We start from the raw sequence: 25412 nt of genomic DNA on the forward strand, positions 1-25412 counted from the left end.
ATATATATATATATATATATACATATATATATATATATATCTCTTACACACAAATATATATAATAATAATAATAAAAACAACACAACACATAAAATGTTGGGCGATAAATATTTACCGCCCCCGCCCCTTTTCGCCCCAATATCGCCGGGGGGGGGGGGGGGGGCGGTGTTCCTCCAATTTGTCGCCCATTTTTCGCCCAAATTACCGCCCACTACGTTTGGCCTTAAGCTCAACTGTGACCGCGATTGCTGCAGTTTATAGCTTTTTCGATTGATGTGAATGGAGAACAATGTATGCTTATGGCACTTCACAGGACTAAGCCATCTCGTTTACTAATTTATTAACCTCGATCGACTAATCGACTGTGATTGTGATTGCTGTAGTATATAGCTTTTTCGATTAATGTGAATGAAGGAAAACGTATGCTTAGTCATGGGACTTCGCAGGAGTAAGCAATACAGTTGTGTTTCTCTAATTAAGTTGTAAAATAAGTTTGTTAAAACGTTTAAAACGTATTAAAACAGTTATGGGAACTTCAATACTTTTTTGAACACTCAGATCTTCTTTGAATGTATCAAAACGTTTAAAGATGTTCTTTTTTGGTCAGAACGTTTAAAGATGTTCCGTTTTAATCAACACTATTTAAAAACAGCTAGAGCTTCTTAGAACTTCTAAACATCCAGAACTTTCTGAACAGGCAGAACTTCTTAGAACTTCTAAACAACCAGAAATTCTAAAATTTTTTGAACACCCAGAACTTCTTAGAACTTCTAAACTAAACAACCTGAAATTCTTAGAACGTATTAGAATGTTTAAAGATGTTCATTTTTTTTAACACCCAGATCTTCTTTGAATGCATTAGAACGTTTAAAGATGTTCTTTTTTGGTCATAACGTTTAAAGTTATTCAGTTTTGTTTCAGAACGTTTAAACATAATATTTTGAACCCTAATCAGAGCTCGATTGAGTGCGTTATTTCTGCAATTCCATAATTGATTGATGAATCTAAATACTTCTACACATCAATTCGATTGATTAAATCATCATTTTTGTATTTATTTTGGTCAGAACGTTTAAACTTTGAGCAAAACGTTTAAACATGAACCCTAATCAGAGCTCAATTAAGTGTGTTAATCTGTATTTTCATAATCGATTGATGGTTCTAAAGCCTCTTACACATCAATTTGATTGATTATATCATCAATTTTTTATCAATTTGAAAATTTTTAATGTTCAGTGACGTTCTATTTCAATTTTGGGTTTTGACTTTTGAGATTTCATACTGTAAGTTGTGATTAGAGTTTAGAAATTGGATGAGATAGATTAAGGAGTTCTGAATTTGGATCGGAATCGATTTTAAATCGATGAATTTGATCGCGAACTACTTTTTGGGTTATTTACCAAATTGCCACCGCGTGAAATTGAAATCGATGATCAGGAATGTCGCGTACGTAATGTACGATAACTCATTATTGTACAATAACTCACCCCTATACATATATATATATATATAGGGGATGGTTTAATAGAGAAATGATATTATTATAAAAATGTAAGAAATGAATATAGACCACTAGTTTTGTTTTAAAATTTAAATGCTTAAAGCTAAATAAAAAAATTATTAATTATTCTCTTTCTTCAATTAATATAACTAATAAACCATAATATTTATTTATTTAATTAATATAACTAAATAAATTATTATAATTAGAAAATATTAAGAACCCATTTATTTATATAACTTACTTTTTGTTTCTTGAATTTTTATTCTATACACGTATAATTTTTTCATACATTAAAATTTCTTCCAACTCAATATATTAATATCCATCAACACATACTTACATTATGATGAATAATACCGAAAAATAATTTTATACGTGTTTGCATTAGATATCAACAAAAAACATACAACCTACACAAAAATGTATAATTTACACTTGTTCTAAGAATAAGATATCATATAACCTACACACGAAAAACATTTAACCTACACACAAAATTCATCATCAAAAAAATACACACGCACACGAAAACATATAACCTACACACAAAAAACATCTACACACGAAAATTTTAACTTATATAACTTTGTAGGTTATATAACTTTGTGTAAGTTGTATATTTATTTAACTTTGTGTAGATTATACGTTTTTATTGCTCAAAACTAGTGTAGGTTATATAACTTTGTTTATGTTGTATATTTATCGAACTTAAATATGTTGATATATACTAATATACTGAGTGAAAATTATTTTTTTAATATAAAAAATAGTATTATAAGAATAAATTGTATTTATGTTGAATAAAATAAAGAATGTGTAAATAAAAAATAAAACTAAATTAGTGTTTTTATCTTTTTAATTATTATAGTTAAATTAGTTAAATATATTAATTAGAGATATTTATTATGATTATATTAGTTGTATTAATTGGAGAGAGATAGTACATTTATTGTTGCATTAATATTTTTTTATTTGTTTTTAAATATTTAAAACCTAAAATAAAACTAGTAGCTCATATTCATTTCTCTCATTATAATTTGATTTCTTTCTTGAACTTAAACATATATATATATTCTTTTTCTTTTATTATTACTAAATAAATAGTAATAGCCATGTAGGATAAATATTTGTCGGCTTTTCTCATGGGTAAAAAAATACCCCAACAATGATGACACTTTGTTATTTGGAATGACAATGTATGCTACAACTATACCAGAGACCTGATCGAGCTACAGTTCGGGTATGCTTGGCAAAGAGCTTTTAGGAGCTTTTAAGAGCTCTAAGTTACAAGCTTTTAAAAAAAAACTCATATTTTTTAAAAAGTCTTGTTTGGTTAGAGTAGCTTGAAGATTTTTTGTTAGGAGAAAAAGTCTAAAGCTAAAAGCTCTAACTACTAGTGTTTAGAAAAAGTTAAAAGCTTTTAGTATTTCAAAGTTTACAATTTTGGTACTTGAACTTCCATCATCTTTTGTTAATCATATAATAATTACATATTTAACCCATATTCAAAACCAAATACTCCCATGACTTTTTAAAAGACCATAACTTTTTCACATGTTAATATATTTTATTAAAATATTGCATCATAAAAACGAGCATTTTATTCTCTTTAATTTTAGTATCATATTGTTATACTTCTTTAAAACCTAAAATAAAACTAGTGGCTTATATTAAATTTCTCTCATTTCTTACAATAATTTGATTTCTTTCTTAAACTTAAACATATATATATATATATATATATATATATATATATATATATATATATATAATTTAAATTAAAAAACCAATTTGATAGTAAAAAAATATAAACGGGTCTTGGGTCTCGTCAAATCTTAAGTATATTATTAACTTTCATAAATATTATTTATAATTAAAAAAACCAATTTTATAGTAAAAAAATAAACGGGTTTTAGGTCTCATCAAAACCATATAGCTTTTAAACCGGGTTATAACATCTCATTATTTGTGAAACAATTTATCATCAAACCATAAGTATATTATTAACTTTCATACAATAAAAAATAAAAATTCAAAAAATAAATAAATATTAGAACAAATAATAATAATTAATATATATAAACGAAAGCATAAAAATCCTACGTGTCGCGATGTGGTCGCTTCCCCATTTTTTGGAGTCACCAGATTTGCTTGATTTTTAAATGGAGACTTCTCATGCATTTGACCCGAATTCACGGGTATGAGTCTTATCAAACCCAGATTTTTATTAAACGAGTTATAACATATCATTAAATTAAAAAGTAATCTCACCAAATATTTGATATAAAAATCCTATAAATTAGGGATATACTAAAAATTAATATTTGATTAATTTAAAAAAAAGATATATGCTATTTATAATTAAAAAACCAATTTTATAGTAAAAAAAATAAACAGGTCTTGGGTTTCAGCAAACACATATGGCTTTTAAACCGGGTTATAACATCTCATTTATTTATGAAAATATTTATCAACAAACAATAAGTATACTATTAACTTTCATACAATAAAAAAAATAAAAATTCAAAAAGTAAATAAATATTGAAAACAAATAATATAAAACAATCCCCGTAATACGGGGATAAAAACTAGTTATTATATATATTAAAAAGACAATTTTCTCCCCCTTATCGAAACTCTGTTACTATTACTATTCAATTTAATAATATTTTATTATATTTTATTTTCTTTTTAATTAACTTTTTATATATATGGTCTAACTTAAAAAAAATACATAGAGATCTACACCTATCACTTGGTTTTATTATCTTTACTTACCTTTTTCTTCAATTAATTAAAAAAATTTGACAAACAAAAATTTTAACTTTAAAACTGGATAAGTGTCGTTTCAACATGTTTTATTTGTCGGTTAAAATATTTTTTTAACTTTATTTTCGTATTTCTTATAGTTGGTCTTACAATGATCGAATGTTTTATCATGAATTTAAAAAAAAATCCATCATCACATGTTTGTATATCCACGCTTTGACGTTTGCACCTTTAAAATATGTTTTTTTCTTACAAATCAGGTTTACAAATTTATGTTTGTGCTGCCGATACTAACAAAATTTTCATCGGTTCACAACTATAACGTTCCAGTTTTTGGGTTTTATATATAATAATTTGTTTTATTTTGGCATTGAATGGTTTATTTCTTTTGTTAAGTTTCAATGTTGTAACTTGATACGGAATGAATCCGTGTCAACTCGCAACGCGTTCATGGTTTAACATATTTACGTATGGTTTTTTTTTCAATGGTCTCGTCGCGAAGCGTGGGCCTGTATCGTAGACTCCTAGTTTTTACATAATATTTTTTACTAAGCTTTGATAATCCACCTGAAACGTTATTTTTTTTATGGTCTCCGTAACTCAAGTAAAACCCACTTTTCATTTTCATCCATCATCAAACCACTTCTACTTTCTCTCTCTCACTAACTTCACTCTCCAACCACTTCATTCATCCATGGCTGCTTTACTTCTTTCTCTCCTCATCTTCTCCATGGCCACTCACTCAAGTACATCCACTCTCTCTCTCTCTCTATATATATATATATACATATACACACACACACATTTTATTATTCTAGTAGATCTATGACTATACTAACTTATGTCTATATATGTTAAGGTGCAACATGGTGCGTGTGCAAGAAAGATGGAGATGACAAAGTGCTTCAACAAGCCATAGACTATGCTTGTGGCAACGGAGCTGACTGCACACAGACACACCAAGGTGGTAAATGTTTTAAACCGGATACTGTAATGGACCACTGTAACTATGCGGTTAATAGTTACTTCCAGAACAAAGCTCAGGCTCCTGACTCATGTGACTTCAAGGGTGCAGCCACTGTTGTCACCTCAGATCCCAGTTAGTAGTCTAGTCTCTCTTACAATATTATTATTATTATTATTATTATTTTTTGTTGTAACAATTTATGGTTTATTTGTTTGTTTAGTTGGTTTTAATGTGTACATTTATTTTCTTTACATATTTTTGGGGTTTTATTATTGTGTAGGTTCCAATGGGTGTACTTTTCCCACTTCTGCTTGGTATGTTCTCTTGTAAATCTTGTTTTTAATCATTAAAGTGACTTTATGTTTACATAAACATATTAATAATAAGACAAAACATAATTATAATTATAATTATATTTAATTTAGAGAAACAAATAGATTTTGTTTGAAAAATAAGTTTTGTTTAATAAACAAGTTTAAGCAGAGCCTCAAACTATTTTACATATTAGTTATTATTGTATATATAAAATTATGATAAAAATAAAATTAATATAAATTATATCAGTTATAAATGTGTATATATTTAAATAATAAACGAGGTCTAAGACGAGCTAAAAAAGAAAAAACTATTTACAAGTCTAACTCAAGCTTTATAAATAGAGCTCAAAACCAGTCGAGTCAAGCCGGACTTGACTTTACTCGTTTTTGACCCGAGCTGAGAGTATCCATGTTTACTCTAGTAAAAACTTTATTGGCTTAAACTAATATGATACACAATATCTTGTAAGCTATTACATGTTAATAAAGGAATAAAAAAAGTCTGGTTTCAACTCAAAAGCTAAAATTTTACTATTTTAATGTAAGTTGAAATTAATGTGAGTTGAAACGTTACTAAAACATATAATATAAATATTTAGTTTATAATGATTTGAAATAAATGGTTTAGGTGAAAAGATCTAGTAAGAGCCCCACATGTGATTTGTACAGGGCATATTGTACGGTTAGCTAGTGAGGCTTAACTGAGCCTCTGCCCAATAAATTTGTCCATATCGAACGCACCAGCGACATGACCTGATGCCACCACTACCACCACACACATATATATAACCCATAATCATAATATTTTATTTATTTATTTTAACATGGTTTAAAGTTTAGGGTTTAGAGGTGTAACGAATATTAACGTCACTCGTTTCAAATATCATATACGCAGTGGCACTGGGACCGGAAACACACGTTCACCACCCAACATTAATGTTAATGGCGGGCTAGGTGGAGTGGGAGGAGGAGCGATGGGTCCGTCTGCATCCGATGATGTTAGCCATGGTGGGGTGAGGCTACATAAACAAAGCAGCATTTTCGGGTTCTTGGCTATGGTGGTGGGTGCGGGGGTCGCGATGATGCTTACTTGAGGTTGATGAAGGATGGGCCTAGCTAATTTATGTGTAGAGATCGAGTATGTAGGTTTCAGTTTAGGGGTTTTTAATTTGTTAGCTAGCTAGCTAGCTTTATTTTGATTTTCAAATTGGTGGTTAATTTCTTTTGTTGTTTGAAATTTTGTACTAGGAACATGTGGAATGGTATGTTACTAGTGGTCCCAAAAGAGTGTTTGTTTGCTTTGCTATGTAATGTGTTTAATGAGGTTCTTATGTCAAAGCTCCACTTACAAAATAAATTATTAACATAATAATAATAATATCATTAAGTATTTCTAAATAATTATAATAATAATGGTTTTTAAATGAATTTTAGAAATTAAATCCTTTATGGGTTTCAAGTTTAACCTTTTGTTCTTGTCTTTTTTATACCATATTCCCAGGAGGGAATCCATTAACATTAACAATGGTCTACGTCATTCTCATTCACACATTTTCAAGTGTCATTCTCTCTTTTAGTTCACATTTTGATGATTTAACGTGTGTTGTCTTCTTGAAATTTTAAAAAAATTCTTATTTGCTAATGTTTTTGACAAAGTTTAATGTATTTAGTTAGATTGGTAAAAAAATGGGTCATTATATATAATTTTTTTAATAGATCTAACGATAGTTGTGATAAGCGATAACAATAAACAAAATAAAGTTATTATAAAGTTATTGTAGTAATAAAAAATAAACAAAATCTAGTCCTTACTTCACGCCATGCAGCGCGCTTGAGGTTCAAGGACAACAATCACCAATCACAATACAAGCAATCGCCCTTGTTGATTCTTATGAAGGCTTTATGATGGATGTTCAATTGTTCATCCACTACAAGTACAACGGTTCAATTCCTGGGACCAGTTTCCAGTTAATGAACTAAGGGGTAAATGGTCTATGTTTGTTTATGTTTAATGGACTATTTTGTGTAGTGTGTTATGTTTGTAAATTTTTTGGTTTTAGTTGGACAATTGGATAATTATTTGTCGGGTTTAAAAAAATTAGTGGGTTTAACGGTAAATTGTTCAAAGTTTTTTGTTTTAAAATTTTATATATAATTTTCGAAGTCATTGTTTAAAGTTTATTATTTTAAAATTTTATATATAATGTTCGAAATCTCATTTTCCGCCCTACCTAAAAGCCAACACTGTTATAAATTAATTTTAAAGAGAGTTCTCACATACAACCGTTTAAATACATGTTTCTTACTTCAAAGTTTAAACATGTTAAAAGACGAACCATCATTTTTTTCTCACACTACGAGGAACATCAAGTATATTTATAAATTTTTATACGCAACTTTTCTCTCACTGCATTTGTGAAACATATTTGTGTGTGCAAAGATGACCAAACTGTCAGTTATAACACGTACATACACATACTTAGATCATAAACCGGTCATGTTCTTCAATCTGATCTCATGTCATGATCCGACCAATAAGTTCCTAGGATTTTATGTCATTTTGATTTGGTGGTAGCTAAGAGTTAGGAGTTTTAGAACCATAAACTAAGAAAAAACAAACATTAATTACATAGGATGCTGTGTTACTTAACAATCTCCTAATTATATGTCATTCTTTTGATTTTTCATCATAAATAATATCCACATCAATCTCCCTACTTAAGCATCACCAATGATCACTTAATCCCAAAACATCAAATATGGCTGGTGGTGGAGATCATGACCTTATTGCCATTACATCAAAACCCGACCAACACGTCGTTCGCAAGCCACGAGGCAGGCCAGCCGGTTCCAAAAACAAGCCCAAACCACCCATCATCATAACCCGAGACAGTCCCAACACGTTGCGCGCCCACGCCATGGAGGTTAGCCCCGGTTGTGACATTGGTGAGAGCTTAGCCACTTTTGCTAGAAGAAAGCAACAAGGGATATGGGTGTTAAGTGCCACCGGGTTCGTGAGCAACGTCATGTTGCGTCAACCGTCTATATCCGGGCCTGTAGTCACTCTTCATGGTCGGTTTGAGATTTTATCATTGGTGGGGTCAGTACTCCCGCCACCTGCTCCACTAGGTGTGACTGGTTTAGCCATTTACCTGGTGGGTCCACATGGCCAGGTGGTGGGTGGTGCTATTGCTGGCCCACTTATGACATCTGGCCCTGTGGTGATCATGGCAGCCACTTTCATGAATGCCACTTTTGATAGGTTGCCTATTGAGAAAGAAGAAGCGATTGCGACACAGGATCAACTTCAGCGTCGTGCCATTGGTGTTTCGGATATCTATGCGCCGCCACAAAACATGATTTCTAACACTAACCTCCCTCCGCCCGAGATGTATACCTGGTCAATGGCTCGACCGTTGTCTAAGGCATGAAAATTTATTTAGTTAATGTTCAAAAATTTGGTAACTGAATATCATGGAAGCTCAAACTGTATTACTTAGAATCGACTAGCGCGTTAATCTCGCGTTTTCAACGTGTCATGTAAACTCCTGTTGGGATAATGATATAAGAAATATAGATGCTAAAATCCGTGCTTAGTCACACTTTTTATGATGTAGTATTCCTTACGTCATGTCACGTCAGCTTTTAAATATTAGTTATTGCCACTTAATATGCTTTATGCTTAAACTTATTCATATATTCGTAACTTACATTAATTAATATTTATAAACATAAGATTAATGCGCTCGAGAGGTCCATCCCTGGTAACGATGGAGGCTACCGGTGAAATCAGTAAAAAGCCCGTCAACTCGCATTGTGTTTATCCAGTAATCAAATTCCACATAAGGGTCTTGACTGAAGTTAAAAGGCAAGTACTGGTTTTCATTGCGAAATGTGTATGGGTGCACCTGCAAGAGAAACGATTAAAGTTAATGTCCATATGGTGTTTTGACAGTATAGTGAAGAGGTTACTGTTGACCTTTTCGGGTCAAAAATGAGAAAGTCAACTATGTACTTACACAAGGTTTCAAGAATATATTTATGATCATAATGAACTTCAGAAAGTAACGCTTTGACTTGAAAAGTCAAACAGTGACTAATGTACCTGTAGATTATGAGTGTGGGCCTGGGTCACGAGATCAGTAGGCGTTTGAAGGTAGCTGCTACATTTAACGGGCACAATAGTGTCTTTCCCTGGACCAATACCAACAACATAATCTTTAATATAATTCAAATAGTAATCCGAAGTGATCTCTGCATACGTCTGCACAAGAATAATATGTAATTCACTAGTACATTATAGTTACAAAAACGACATTTTGTTATTGAAGTTTTTGTTTACTTGATTCGTGTCTTGTGTTCTGATGTCCACATCATCGAGTAAGAAGATCTTTGGTAGATCTGTTTGGTTATGGATATGAACAAGTGAAGACGGGGCGAGTGACTGAATGAAACAAGGTTGTTTTAGCCACTCTTTCGATAAATATGAACCTTTGTAACCGTATTTGTTAAGGATGTCCACAAAAACATCTTCAAATCTCTTTCCTTTTGGCCATTTCACCTGAAATAATTCGTTATAATTTCATAAATCCAGTCTAAAGTTTTTACATGTGACAATTGATATTCAGAATATAACTTACATGTTGGTTCACCAAAACCGGATTTTTAATCTCTGGATATATTCCAACAACCCTTGGTGCATTTATCGCGATTTGAATGTATTCATCGAATGTGATAATAGGAAACTTTCCTGTTTATGCACATAACATATTGATTATGTTATATTAAACTAACTAACTAATTGACTAACCATTATATTGTGGATCACGGAACGGAAACCTCTGCTTCATGGTCAAAGTTTTTAGTTCTTTTAGTGTAAATTCAACTGCGAACAGTCAACTAGTTAGCAAATCATTTACACAAAACGACACTAATCGAATAATATATTTTTGAATCAAAACTGAAGCATACATATGAAAAATCCAGTTTCGTTTTTCCCTTCAACTTGATAAGTTTTGACTCGGTCTGCAAACTCCTTGTGATCTGCAATATCAGTCGTTTTGTCGAGTGTGAAGTCGTGGAGACACATAAGCACACCGTCTTTACTAACTAATATATCCGCTTCAATGAAGTCTGCACCTTCTTCAATAGCCCTCTGTAGGAATCAAAAGTATAAACATATAACACATTAACACCACAATAATAATAATGTAACATTTTTCTGAATAAAGTGGTTTAGGAGGTTTTAAGTATTTGTATATGCATAAATAAAAAGTTAAATAGATTTCCTATGTAAGCTAGAGTAGTTTCTTCTGGGAGTACTCCACTTGAACCTCTATGTGCAATGTTAAACGGACGAAACGTCTGTAGGGGCATTTTTGTAATTTTGCCATCGGCTGGAAGCGGAGAGAGTCTACTTGCCGAACACCCGATAAAGAGTAGCAGAAGAGTAACAATGGTGCAACCTGGAAAGTGTTTCATCAATCAAAAACATTACATAGGTCAACAATTATGATTTTTTAAACTACATTGTTGTTAAGAGCATACAAATATTTCCATAAACATTTCAAAAATGTCGTTACATTTCATTATATAAACAAATAATTTAGCTTTTAATATCGTATAACTAAATATAATATTTAATAAATAAAAAAGTGTGAAGTTAATGATTTTTTAATTATTTTAAAATTGAGTTGAATTTGAAGAGAGATTTGAAACATGAATTGCTTACTTGATGAGTCCATGGCACATGATCAGTGTTTGATAATGATTGGTCTTGTTGGTGGTTTGGATATTTATAAAGAGGGTTGATGGAATATCCTACATCGATAACACATTGTTATCGTACTCGGTAAATCCCATTAATAGTAAAATTATGGTAGAGTCCGAAGATGGTAAGATGTAGACAACCTTACCTCTACACCGTTGGAATAGAGAGACTGCTTCCAGTGAAACTCCCGGCTCGATAGTAGTTTTGCATCAAGCCTTGGACATAAGACACATGACACTCAATAATTGGAATGCCGGCTGGTTGGTGCATGTACCTTTGTCTTTCGGCCATTAACATCACCACGTGATGTCTGATTAACATTCCGTCACTTTTAACGTTATTTTCATGAAATTAGTAAAATGACGTCAAAATTAGTGCAATTTTATTTTGACCCACTCTAAGAGCGATAAATATATACATTATATAGCAAGGACGTAAATATCTATTATATGAAGTGCTTACTTGGAATATCCTACATATAATTCATATAAACTAAAATTTGAATTGACAGTTTGTTTGGACTTGGTTGAGATATTTTTGATATGTCACGTGGCAAATATGTAGGTGATTAAGCAAAATATCTATTATTAGATATGACTCGAGATCTAATTGGTGACAGGAATTGTCGGCAAACAGAAACATTTAGGCCACCCGTAGGGCGGAAATTCCGGGCGGCAATCGGCGAAAAAGGGCGGCAACACCACCCGGCAAAGGGGGGGGGGGTATTGCCGTCTGCTTGTGTTGTATTATTATTATTATATTGTGTTTGTGAGAGAGATATATATATGTATATATATAGGGCTACAACATCATGACACCCAAAAAACAAAACTCATCTTTGTTGATTGGGCGTCAAATGGCACAAAACGCCCAATTTTGTAGCCCTTTCTGTCACACCCCCATCCTAGGCCTAGGAGTGTGATCGACAGTTGGCACCATATTTGTAAATAAATCAGAGTTACGAGTTATTAGCGGAAGGCTTATAAAAACATAAGGATCGAAATTATAAATATTTACATTACAAAAGACGAGACAAAAGTCTCGTTTTAGTTTTACTTGTTTATGAGTTTTATAAAACCACCATATTTTAATATTAAAACAAAAATTATTCGAGCCATCGGATTCTTGAGCTCTTCGTCTTTCAAGCTCTAATATTGGTTACCTGCAAGATATTAAAAATACGTCAGCAACGAATGCTGGTGAATATGCTGACGCTAAAATATTTTCTTTTACTTAATCACCCCTCGAGACCACGTAAGTCTCGGCCCATCTTGGCTTAGGAATAATCAAGTTAAAACAATATCACTATAAACTCGAGTCTCTACTCTAGGCCACCTCCGCAAAACACCGTAGCGTTTCGACATAACTTAGGTACCATAAATATACACATGGTCAGTCTCACTCGGACGTAACTTAGGTCCGGCCCATCGTGGCTGGAGGTCGTGACCAAGCGTGGTGCGATGTGCCCACCGCATTCCACATATGTAAGGATCCAGATAAACGTATACCACAGCCTGAGGGCTAGGGTTATACTCTTATTTACAATGTTTTTAGAGACACTTAGTCTCATGTAAAGTTTTTCACATAATCAAATTGACTCGTTTGAAATCAAGTTTGTAAAAGTGGGGCGTATTCACCTTTTGTTTGGGATCGGCTTCAAACACCGTCCTTGGTTCTTTCTCTTTCTATCTCGCACCTATAGTACGAGTATAACTTTTGTTAGTCGGATACACGATCCGGCTTAAGACCTTTAGTCTTAGTTTTATAAACTTTACCTCGATGAACCTTTAGTTCAAAACTTCTTTTACTTTAAAACCTTTAGTTTTAATAGTAATTTATAAACCTTTAGTTTATTTATAACACCCTAGTTTCTTCTTCTTTAAGAAATGTATTCATTTCTTTATTATTTAAGTATACTCATTATACTTAAATAATATCTATAACAAAGAATATAACATACATATATAAATATATTTCTTTTCTTTCTTTCTTTTCTTTGTTATATATATTTCTTTTATTTTCGAGGTATCGAGTATAATCTCGACTTAGGGTATTATGCCTTTATAATATTTTATTAATATTTTATTCGTACATTATGCCTACCTTGGTTGGCTTATAAAACCCTATTCACTTGAGCAGCACTTCATTGCCGCTTGATCACTCACTCTTTCCACACTTGGCACGCTTCTCGAGGCATCAACACTTCACGGCACGTACTTCGAGATGATCCTTGGGACTTCAGGACGTCACCACCTTCTTGTTTGGAATATCGTTGTGGAGTGGTACGGATATCAAAGTATGGCACGGAAATCGAGGAATTGGGTACGCTTAACGAGGTGGATCGAGGGCACGGTTTTCGAGGTTTAGAGAGATGTTTAGAGAGAGAGTAATGTGTGTGATTTGAGGTGTGGGTTGTGAGAACCCGTGGCCTTCTATTTATAGCCAAAATTTGGATCCCGTCGCGGTACGCGACGGGCCTTGGCTTAGCCTGTCGCGTACCGCGACATAGGCTTGGCCAGTCACTCACTAGACCTGCCACGTGACGACACGTGGCAGGCGTTGCGACACGTGGCAGGCGTTGCGACACGTGGCGGCCGTGTTGCCACGTGGTGACGTGGCGGCAGACGGTGCTACCGTGTGCCACGTGTCACATTTTGTCAGACACCCCATCGCGGTACGCGATAGGTGTCCCTTCTGATCCATCGCGTATCGCGATGGTTCAGGAAAACAGAATTTACAATTTAGACCCTGAAGTTAGGAATTTGGCAAAACTGGTCCCTTGACTTTGGAAACTTAACATTTTTTTAGCCTGAAATTTTCATGATGTTACACTTTCACTACACATAACCTTATGATATAAGAAAACTATCTCAAAAGTTAATTACCATATAATAAATTTTACACAATTTATATAGACCAGACCTAAACACGTTTCTTCTAACTAATATTTAGGTAAATTAATTACAATAATTAAATAAATCTAACGTCCTAAACTGACTCCTATTAGAAAGTATTAGAATCTTCATATTTTTTTTGAAACTTATGCCTTACACGCCAAGTTATTGCACGCCAAGGATATTGTTGGAAATTGTCAACAATGACCGATATGCCAAAAAGGCAAAAACGACAAGAAATTATGTAGTTACCCAGAATGACAATATGAATTAAGTTGTAAGTGTGTGAGAGAGAAATATACATATTAATCAATCTGAATTACATAATCTTACGGTCGGGTTCAGTTTGATACGACCAACTTTTGATGTAAAACGAATTCCAAACCGTTCACTACGCACTACAGTTTGAATAATTTGAGACCAACTGAATAACTGCAAAAAAGAAAAGAAAAAAAGAGGTGAAACCAAACCGATAGAGAGAAACCAAATTATGTAGACCGGTTTAAACTGCTTATGCAACTTCAGTTGTACTATGTGCTACTCTGTTTATTCTGCTACATGGACTAATAGAGAGAAGACAAAAAATATCTTAGGGCATTTTCAATCCATTATATGTCTTATCTATATAATCATATTAAAAAATTTTATTTTCTCTCTTCTTTTCATTTTCTCTTTCCTCAACTAAAAACCACTTTAAAAAATATTAAAACATTATGAAAGTAAACAGCGGCTCTCCAAATTTTACTTACATAATGCAAAGTGGTAGGGGAAAATGGAGGCAAAAAGATGAATGGCATTTTAGTGTGTAGCGGTGGAAGAGAGATTTTTTTTTTTTGGGGGGGGGGGGGGGGGCAATGTTGTAAAAGTAGGTCTACAAGGTCGATTACTCCCCGAGTACTCGCTTCAAGGTATGATGCTGAGGGGGAGTTTCTTTAACTCCGCCTATTTACTAAAAATTGTTCAAAGGTGGTCAATATCAGCCAGAAATACATATAGACGGTTAACCTGGGCCTATTTTGACTTAAAAATACAACATAACTCGTATTTCGTTAATATTAAAGAACGAATATCATTTTTTTAATTAATGATTAACATTTTTAGAATAATTTTGTATTTAAAAATGTATTTCTCTTATTTATATTGATATTCACTTATTTTGTTATAAATATTAGTAAACTTATGATATTTGACATATATATATTACCCAAAAAATTATTTTTCTTTATATTTATCGTGTCCGAGTACTCTCCGAGTACTCCCTCCAAGGGGGTCGACCGCCCAACGACTTTTGCAACATTGGAAGGGGGTAGTAATTGTCACAATTTTAGTAGTTATGTAAATAAAAAACTAATAAAAGTGCGTGGGCCCACAAACATTTGGCCGAGAAATATTTCTCGTCCCTCATCTTCTCGTTCACTTCTCAAAGAGAGGGGGGCGCTCCCCAATCCCCCTCTCTTCTCATCCCTCTTTTTGTCCATTACAGATGGTCGTATGGAGAATACCATTTTATCTCTCATCCACTTATAACAACATTATAAAAAAACACATTATAAAAAAGGAAAATTGGATTTTAATAATCCCAACTTAATACAGTTGGCCAATAATAATCCCAACTTTGAAAATAGCTGTCACTGGTCCCAACTTTCACACTATTTGTTTTCATTGAACATTCGTTAAAAAAAACTTAACGGCGTTAAGTTTTTTTCAGATTTCAAACTGATATTTTAAGGCTTTTGATCGGAATGAGGATACGAGTCAATTGATGTAAAACTTACCTCCAAACAGTGGTCCAAACAACTAAATGATGCTTCAATTCTGGTGTTTAAACTATTAATTAACAAAAATCAAGCTGTTTGAAGCGCCGCCATGAACAAGCTCGTTTATCTTTTTCCACAAGCACCACGTCGTTATCAAGCATACCGCTTGAATTTTTTTTTCTTTACTTTTAGAAAATGTGGAAAATTTATGGAGCTCCAACAAGTTGTGAAAACTAAAAAAAAATAGTGGATAACTTGCACCATTGAGATATCACACCCCACATGCATTTTAAAATCCGTGCTTGTAAGACCATTTATAATGCATTATCATGTTACGTCAGCTTTTAAATATTAGTTAACTTAACTCAATATACTTTACGCTTAAAACTTATTCATATATTATTAACCTAAATCCCACTTTTACATTAATTAATATTTAAAGCATAAGATTAATGCGCTCGAGAGGTCCATCCCTGGTAACGATGGAGGCTACCGGGGAAATCAGTAAAATGCCCGCCAACTCGCATTGTGCTTATCCAGTAATCATATTCCACATAAGGGTCTTGACTGAAGTTAAAATGCAAGTACTCGTTTTCATTGCGAAATGTGTATGGGTGCACCTGAAAGTTACAATAAAGAGGTTAATTTTGACTTATGAGGTCAAATAGAGAAAAAGTCAACTCCATTAGTTTATGAAATTTCAAGGAAACTTTGACTAGTAGAATGAGATTAATTTTAACGAATACTAATCAGATTCACCCAAGTATGGTTTTTTGACAGTTATACTGAAAATGTTACTGTTGACCTTTCGAGGTCCAAATAGAGAAAGTCAACTTTGTCTATGAAACCTTGTGTGGAATTAATAACAAAATCTACATCAGTTTGGACTTTAGAAAGTAAATATTTGACCTGAAAAGTCAAAATGTGACTAATGTACCTGTAGATTATGAGCGTGTGCCCAGGTCACGAGATCAGTAGGCGTTTGAAGGTAGCTATCTTTTACGGGCACAGTGGTGTCTTTCCATGGACCAATCCCGACAATATATTCTTTGATATAAATCAAATAATAATCTGAAGTGATCTCTGAATACGTCTGCGTACGAATGACACTTTAGTTTCTAAGTAAATGTATATGAAACTAATTATCGAAAACTAATGATCAGAAACATAATATATTATTGAACTTTTTGTTTTCCTGATTCGTGTCTTGTGTTCTAACTTCCATGTCATCAATTAGGAAGATCTTTGGTAGATCTGTTTGGTTACAGATATAAAAAAGTGATGACGGGACGAATGGCTGAATGAAACAAGGTTGTTTTAGCTTTTAGCCGCTCTTTTGATAAATATGAATATTTAAACGCGTATTTGTTAAGGATGTCCCCAATCCACAAAAACATTTTTAAAACGCTTTCCTTTACGCTATTTCAACTGAATATAAGTTAAACATCATGAACCCAATGTAAAGTTTTTGACATGTGACGGTTGATGTTGAGAATATAAGTAAAAAACTTTAACTTACATGTTGGTTCACCAATACAAGATTTTTAATCTCGGGATATATAACAACAACCCTTGGTGCATTTATCGTGATCTGAATGTACTCTTCGAATGTTTTAATAAGAAACTTTCCTGTTCATGCACATAACATATTGCTTATGTTATATTTAACTAACTAACTAACTGACCATTATATTGTTGATCACAGAACGAATAACTTTTCTTCGTCCTCAAAGTTTTTAGTTCTTTTAGTGTAAATAATTAGCAAATCATTCACATAATGACAATAATCAATATTTTCAAATCAAAACTCAAGCTTACATATGAAAAATCCAGGTTTATTTACTCCTTCAACTTCATACATTTTCACTCGGTCTGCAAACTCCTTATGGTCTACAATGTCTGTCGAGTCATCAAGTGTGACATCATGAGGCACATAAGCACATCGTCTTTACTAACAAATATATCCGCTTCAATGAAGTCCGCACCTTCTTCAACTGCTCTTTGTAAGAATCACAATTACTCGAATCATCATGAACATTATAAGAGCTTAATTAGATTATGAAAACTATATTTCCTAATAAAGTGATTTAGGAGGTTTTATACATTTGTTATACGCATATATAAAAGATTCAAAAGATTTACGAGGTAAGCTGGAGTATTTCTTCTGGTAGTACTCCACTTGAACCTTGATGGACCATGCTAAATGAATGAAACATCTGTAGACATCTGTAGAGGCATTTTTGTAATTTTTCAAGCGGATAGAGTCAACTTGCAGAACACCTGATAAAGAGTAGCAGAAGAGTGACAATGGCGCAACCTATGAAAAATGTTTTACCTATCAAAAACATTACATACGTCAATAGTTGAGATTTAAACAACATTATTTATAAGAGCATCCACAGTACAAAAACTTCACAAACTTGTTTAATAATCTGACACAAATAACATGTACAAACATTTCCATACACATTTCAAAAATGTCTGTCACATGTCATCATTTACATTCACATTTATTTCCCGGCACTACTTTATGTATTTTAATAGTTTATTGAGCTTTAAATATCGTATGAATAAATATAATATTTAGATAAATCTAAAAATTTGAAGTTAATATATTTTTTAATATTATACAATTGAGTTAAATATAAAATTTGAACAAAGACTTGGAACATAAAGTGCTTACTTGATGAATCCATGTCATATAATATGTGTTTATAATGTTGTTCTGGATTGATCGTGTGAGGAATCCGGGTATTTACAAAGAGGGTTGATGAAATATCCTACAGATAAACTGAAATTGAATCGACCGTCTGTTAAATGATTGAGATATTTTTTATATGTCACGCGGTAAATATTAAGTTGATTAAGCAAATATTAATTTATTATTACAAATGATTGGTATGCCAGAAAGGCAAAAACGAAAATAAATTTGTAAAATAATTATCATGGTAAAAGATTCAATACAAAAACTTTTTACCGTATAAAGCGTACAAAGCCTTCAGCGCCATAATTACGCGTTATGTAAAACAATTACAAATTAAGTAAATAAATTACACATAAAATTAACTAATTACTCAAAGGAAACTACACAACATGTAAAAATAACTATGCAACAAAAAAAATTACGCAAACTTATAAAATAATGGTGTAAGCTACAATTTTTAGTTGGTTTTCCTTAGGGGTGTGTTTGGTGACAAACATTGCATATGGTAGGTAATTATTAAGGATAAATATATAGACCACCACCTAAATTCCAAACAACCAATAACAGAATGCCACGTTGACAACACCAATATCGATCACCCAAATCCAAGACCCATGTAGTTTCTTTCTGTATCACACAAATGCTGCTACTAGAAAGCAAAATATAAAATAAAAATTAACAAATAATAAGAGCAAAAACCATAAAAAAAAAAATCAAAAGAAGCTGAAGGATGGCACTTTTGGTATCATCAATGGCTACCACACAGAAGCCTCTAAACACTTCTGGATATAAGAAGGTTGGCCTTTGTTTTGAGTTGTGTTGTACAAGTTTTCAGTGCATATATTGACTTTAGATGCTTTATTAGATTACCCTTGTGTTGTGTGTGTTTCTTGAATCTTGAAGAAAGATTTAAAATATATTGCATATATTATCTAATCATATAATTCCAAACAACCATATAGTTTAATCCAAGTTTTACAAATAATAATCATATATTATTGTGATTGCAATACATAATTAAAATCTTTATTTAAAGGAAAATTGGATTTTAATAATCTCAACTTAATGCAGGTAGCCGATGATAATCATAACTTTGAAAATAGTTGTCACTGGTCTCAACTTTCACAATGTTTGTTTTCATTGGATCTCAGTTAAACAAAATTTAACGAGGTTAAGTTTTTTCCAAATTTCAAATTGATGTTTTGAGTTTTTGATCGAAATGAGAATACGGATCGATTGATGTAAAACTTAATCGTTTGAGGTAAGTTTTACATCAATTGACTCGTATCTTGATTCCGATCAAAAGCCTTAAAATATCAGTTTGAAATTTGGAAAAAACTTAACGTCGTTAAGTTTTTTTTAACAGGTGTCCAATGAAAACAAATAGTGTAAAAGTACTTGGGACCAGCGACAACTATTATTCAAAGTTGGGATTATTATCGGCTAACTGCATTAAGTTGAGATTATTAAAATCCAATTTGCATTATTTAAATGCTTAAAGAAACATTGTTTTGGGAGATTTTGTTCTTCTGATAAACCGGTTCGGTTTGGGTTTGACTGGTTTTAAGGTATATATGATTACAAAATAATTACAACCTTAAGGTTCGGGTGATCGGGTCGGCTCCAAACCGGTTTTGAAATTGGGTTCGGTTCGGGTTCGGGTTCGGGTTCAAACTGGTTTAGAAATCAATAAGTGTTTAATCTAGTTTCACTATGCTAAAATCTAAAATCACTTTAAAGACAAAAAGGATGGATCTTTAGGGATTTTGGAGTCGATTACGCATCATTATTTGTACAGTACTATCTACCAATGCATAAAACTGTTAAAAATTATAACAGACACTCTAATTGTCTTTACACATTTGCCAAAAATACACAGGCTGCAACTGTGAGGGGTTCAAGCAGCCGCAAGCAAACAACCACATCAAGCATTAAACTCCTAACGAATGTTGAAAAACTATGACTGCTAACAAAAGCCGAAAAGGCAGGTTTGCTTTCAGCAGCAGAGAAGGCCGGTTTTTCACTATCTTCAATAGAAAAACTCGGGCTGCTTTCCAAAGCCGAAGAGCTCGGGGTCCTTTCAGCTGCAACCGATCCGTCAACACCCTCGGCTCTATTGACCTTAAGTTTGGTCCTATTGGGTTTGGGTCCCTTGGTGGTGTATTTACTTCCTGAGGAGTACCCTTGGGAAATTGGGCTGCAAGTGGTGGTGGCTCTTGTTAGTGTCGTTGGCGGTTCGGCTGCTTTCGCAGCTTGAAATTTTGTGTCTAATCTGCAAAAGTCAAGTTGAAGATGCAGATATGTGTGTTTTCATGTTATTATTGTTGTTGTATACAGTTTGGATTCTTGAAATTTGCATATTATTAGGCTAATAAATAAGGTGTAAACAAACCGAACCAACTAAAATGTGCACGTTGAACGTGATTATATAAAAGTAATAAAACACTAAAACTGCAGAATAATTAGTTCCAAAACAGAATCTGCTAGTAAGAGGGTTATATTATAAATATCCAACACAAACATCAATAGTCCAAAAAAAGATCAACTTTTGTGCCACTTGAATATACATAATCAAGTCACAAAAAATAAACCGATACGTCTAAAATCATGGTCAAAATTGTGATTAGATGCTTGATTACTGGACGGACTCAGTCTCTTTATTCGGTTGATGATTTAATCTCCCACCGCCATTCTGATCAACTCGTTGATAAACCTCTGTGTTTCGCCCCATGGGACCTCTTGAACGGTTGGAAAACTCACCCTGGTATCTAAACTCGTTTCTCCCAAAGCCTCGCCCACCAAAATAATTGCCACGGCCCCTGAAACCACCGCCTCTTCCACTAGGGTACCGCCCTCTTCCGCCACCGCCACCACCACCACCACCAACTGAGAAATCATTTTAACAAGGACTCGTTAAGCCACTAATGAATTGGATTATTCTACAAAAAACGAATATAAAACATTTGTAGTTACCTCGGGCGGTTGTTCTCTTTTCTTCAACCACCACCTGGCGGTTGCCAATTGTAATAGAAGGTGCCTGTAAAAGATTTTAAATCTTGAGCACGGGTTCACGTTTCTTATAAATGGTCAAAACATGGGTCAACTCAGGTTATGATTTATCTCTAATGGGTCAATTCAAGGTCATACCTTTATAGCACTATGCATGGATTCCAATGACTCGAACTCCACAAAACCAAAACAAAATCCCTGTAGCTGAAAACAAGAAAAAAGGACGACTTTTAAACATAAATCAAGACCGAACACATGAAATTAAGAAGCAAACCTTATGGCTTCTGACTTGAACACCGTTGCTTTTAATCGGCCCAAATCTTTTAAACTCTTCCTCAAGTTGTGCAACAGTTGCATTCATAGGTAAATTCCGTACATATACAGAGTGACCTTCAATTCAATATTTCAAACAAATAAACGGTCAGCAAGTGCATGATCAACAAAATGTTAATGAATACACAAAGCATGATTGTTACCATCTTCATGAACTTTGCTACTTTCAGGAACGTTAACAACCACTGGAACCGATGGTTCCGGTTCTGGAGACGGCTTTGCGGTCCTAGACTTTAGTTGATCCGTGTTAGCAGGGGCCCACCTTAAACTGCTGCCCTGAACATGACTCGAACCAGATGATCCGATGTTCTTGGGTACCCTTACAATCGAAGCATATGATTTCTTCTCCTCTTGTGTTGCAGACGCGTCCGGTTTCTGTAACAAGCCCGTTTCGTTTGGGCTTGTTTGAACCGGAAGAGGCTCATCCACAACTTCCTCCTCAAGACCCAACCCTGACCCTTCGTTAACCTCAGGGTCACAAACTTCTGACACGTTATTCACATCCTCAGCTACCAAGGTTGTAGAATCATGTGTCAGATTATTGTCGGTAACACGAGTCACCTCTGAAATCATATGCACATAACTATAAGTATACCTTAGAATATGTTTTTCCCCTTAAGTAATTTAAACACAGTCAACACACCTGAATTTGGTACTGCCAGGTCAGCAGGAGCGCTGTCTACAATATTCTCAACAGGTGTAGAAGTCGTCTCCAATGGCGCAGTTTCCTCAACAAACCTAAAAACATCATTTTGAACAAAGTAGCCTTTTTCTTGTGGCGCAAGAAAGAACGTTTGAGCAAATTTCCTCTTCACATTGTCTTTTCCAGTCAAGCATCCGGTCACTAGAACAATAACACCTGACTGATGTGAATCTTGTGCATCTGCAGTTTGAATCTCAGCTTTGATGTTTTTGTAATCAAGTGACTGAATCTTCTCATCAATTGCCTAATGTATTCAATTAGACAAAAAAGTTTCAAACTTTGGTTCTAATATTCTAATAATCTAATAGTCGAAAAATAACAAATTACAAACAGCCAAAGGAACTCACTTGCATGGTTGTTACAGAACTCATGAAACCATTCGTATCCGGCCTGCTTAAAATGCTTGAATCCTGATAAAACTTATGAACAAGTTCTGGAGATTTATGAAGAATATGATAATACTGCTCCACAAATGCATTGCCAACAACTTGAGCAGTATGAAGAACAGCAGCCTGCGATGCCATCTGTACATCACATTCGCCATTAGTATCCAGGTACCATATAATAATAACCCATTAGACACCGGCAGGTGCGAAGCATAGCGAGGGCCAGGGGTGGGTCACACCCCCTTCTTTTCTCGAGCACCAGTGTAAATTTAGCTGTTTTTTGCCCGGAATTTTTTATATGTAGTGTAATTTTACCCTTTTTTGACTAAAAATTTAACACCGGAGGCCATAGGTCCCCCCCCCTTGTTTTTTCGAGCAGCAGTGTAAATTTAGCCGTTTTTCGCCCAAAAATTTGTATAGATAGTGTAAATTTACCCGTTTTCAACAAAAAATGTGAGCCCCCCCCTAGTTTATGAATTTGTTTATAAAGTTTTAGTCCGGCCCTCCGCCGTTCTCGTCCAAGCTTCGCCACTTGACACAGGGTACTAACATAAACAATTAGAACATAAATGGAATAATGCCACCAAAACACAAACACATAAATAATTTAGAATTGTGGTATCGGTACCGTCAAAAGTGTACACCAGCTTACATGTCACATCATACAGGGCATACGACCACGCGAGTGGTGTATAGATAGGTAAACATATACATAAACAATCAACTGCATCTAAAATAAATTATATCCAGCCAGCTATACAGACATAAGTTAGCATTTAGTGACACATAAAGGTATAATAAAACTGAGCAAAATAGAATTTTGAATGAAACCCTAATGAGCAAAACAAGAGGAAAACAAAACCCTGGAGAGGAATCAATCAAATGAAATAATATAGAGAAAGTCATAACCGGAAATAGATCTTGAATCATTCGTTATATTAAAAGTGAAATTAATGGTTTGATTAAAATAGTACCTGGTGATGATGAAGCAAACCAAAGCAAAGATCTTTGAGGGTTTTGTGAATGAGAAGGCAAAAAGACAAAGCAAGCGACACGGCAAAGATTCGGAAATAAACTTATGGATGTTCTTGAAAACGAGATCAATCAAATCTCACTGAAAAGGAACTATAATAATAATAATAATAATAATAATAAATTATTATTATTTTATTTAATAAGTATAATCCCATACACCCATAAAACATAAATCCTCCGTTTGCTACCTGAATGTCACATGACACAAGTCGTTCATTTTATAACCCTTCCACTACACATAACCTTATGTAGGTAAGGCTTCATTGTGTTGTTGGCAAGTCAAAGGACACGGGTAAAGTTATATGGGTAGAGTCTTCCATGTAATCACTAACTCATGTCTCGTATTATTTAGGGATGAGTCTCATATGTATGGGTTACTTTGATTTGATTTTGGGCTAAGATCGAACTAGCTAGTTTTGTTGTAAATAGTTTTGCATTTTGGTTATCTTTATAACCAACGGTGTATTCTTTTGGATTATATATGTTTTAACTTGGGCTCGAGTGTATTGCGAGTTAAAACTTGTTAAAGTAATATAGATGCAATTTATGTTGTTACCACTTTAATAAATTTTTGCCCAAATTTCAAAAATTTGATCTTAAAACAAGTAATTTCTCTAATTGTTAGCCGACATGAATGAAGATTTCTATGCTTTAGTATATGATCTCCAATATTAATTGAAGTGCTTCGTATTCTAGACAATTTATGAGAAATACTTAATATTTGAGAACACTAAGTTTATGAGAGCAATTGAATATTCTTAGATGATGCAACCACTAAATTACTAAGGTATGTGAAATTGGTACACTTATCGTTATAGTTAGTCAATGACCTCTCTAAACTATAGAGGGTGAATAGATATTCTACTAACTTATAGTTTGGATTATATCATATGCAATAACTTAAGATGATTAACCCCATGATCTATCTTTACATATTAATGTTGTTTACAATTATATTGTAGTGTTCATAGCTTATAAAATATGGGGTGAGATGTAGTATAAATAAAATTAATATACTAAACATGTAAATAACTAGAGTAATTACGGTTTTAACTAGAGTAATCATGTTACAAAAAATAATATAGTGTATAATAATTACTCTAGTTCAAAAGTCATAGTATAATAATAATTATTGTAGTTATTTGTATATTTCTCATGATAAAAGTCATTTGTATTTGATCCAAATCCTATAAAACGTTACCTAAAATAAATATAAATGATTTGCACTATAAAACTATACAAATGGTATTGTATTTGTTATCT

At 33.2% G+C, this 25412-nt stretch overlaps 4 protein-coding genes, 1 long non-coding RNA gene and 1 pseudogene across 5 annotated transcripts; 3 read left to right on the forward strand and 3 right to left on the reverse strand.

Moving 5' to 3' along the window:
- Positions 1–4927: 4927 nt before the first annotated feature.
- Positions 4928–6667, forward strand: LOC143558894 (PLASMODESMATA CALLOSE-BINDING PROTEIN 1-like). Its single transcript, XM_077047639.1, has 4 exons — positions 4928–5020; positions 5134–5373; positions 5522–5555; positions 6454–6667. Exons 1-4 carry the CDS (start codon positions 4969–4971, stop codon positions 6650–6652), a joined length of 525 nt encoding a protein of 174 aa, XP_076903754.1. The 5' UTR covers positions 4928–4968; the 3' UTR covers positions 6653–6667.
- Positions 6668–8137: 1470 nt separating this feature from the next.
- On the forward strand, positions 8138–9031 carry LOC143558883 (AT-hook motif nuclear-localized protein 16-like). Its single transcript, XM_077047635.1, has one exon. It carries the CDS (start codon positions 8318–8320, stop codon positions 8987–8989), a length of 672 nt encoding a protein of 223 aa, XP_076903750.1. The 5' UTR covers positions 8138–8317; the 3' UTR covers positions 8990–9031.
- A 141-nt stretch (positions 9032–9172) lies between these two features.
- LOC143558074 (glycerophosphodiester phosphodiesterase GDPD6-like) lies at positions 9173–10775 on the reverse strand. Its single transcript, XM_077046997.1, has 7 exons — positions 10746–10775; positions 10530–10713; positions 10369–10443; positions 10199–10308; positions 9901–10119; positions 9664–9822; positions 9173–9466 (listed from the first exon to the last, which is right to left on the reverse strand). The coding sequence occupies exons 1-7, from the start codon at positions 10773–10775 to the stop codon at positions 9296–9298; spliced, it is 948 nt and encodes a 315-aa protein (XP_076903112.1). The 3' UTR covers positions 9173–9295.
- Positions 10776–16394: 5619 nt separating this feature from the next.
- On the reverse strand, positions 16395–18675 carry LOC143558874 (glycerophosphodiester phosphodiesterase GDPD6-like; annotated as a pseudogene).
- A 507-nt stretch (positions 18676–19182) lies between these two features.
- Positions 19183–21074, forward strand: LOC143557431 (uncharacterized). Its single transcript, XR_013139576.1, has 2 exons — positions 19183–19479; positions 20563–21074. It is a non-coding gene; the product is annotated as an uncharacterized LOC143557431 (long non-coding RNA).
- A 92-nt stretch (positions 21075–21166) lies between these two features.
- LOC143557438 (nuclear transport factor 2-like) lies at positions 21167–23431 on the reverse strand. The gene is made up of 7 exons (XM_077046515.1): positions 23076–23431; positions 22669–22972; positions 22169–22588; positions 21967–22082; positions 21831–21896; positions 21657–21720; positions 21167–21569 (listed from the first exon to the last, which is right to left on the reverse strand). Exons 1-7 carry the CDS (start codon positions 23250–23252, stop codon positions 21319–21321), a joined length of 1398 nt encoding a protein of 465 aa, XP_076902630.1. The 5' UTR covers positions 23253–23431; the 3' UTR covers positions 21167–21318.
- Positions 23432–25412: the final 1981 nt, after the last annotated feature.

The sequence above is a fragment of the Bidens hawaiensis genome, unplaced genomic scaffold (assembly GCF_021521415.1).
Source record: "Bidens hawaiensis isolate Kalapana, Puna unplaced genomic scaffold, B.hawaiensis_p1.1 tig00001087_1, whole genome shotgun sequence".
In the NCBI taxonomy this organism is placed as follows: domain Eukaryota; kingdom Viridiplantae; phylum Streptophyta; class Magnoliopsida; order Asterales; family Asteraceae; genus Bidens; species Bidens hawaiensis.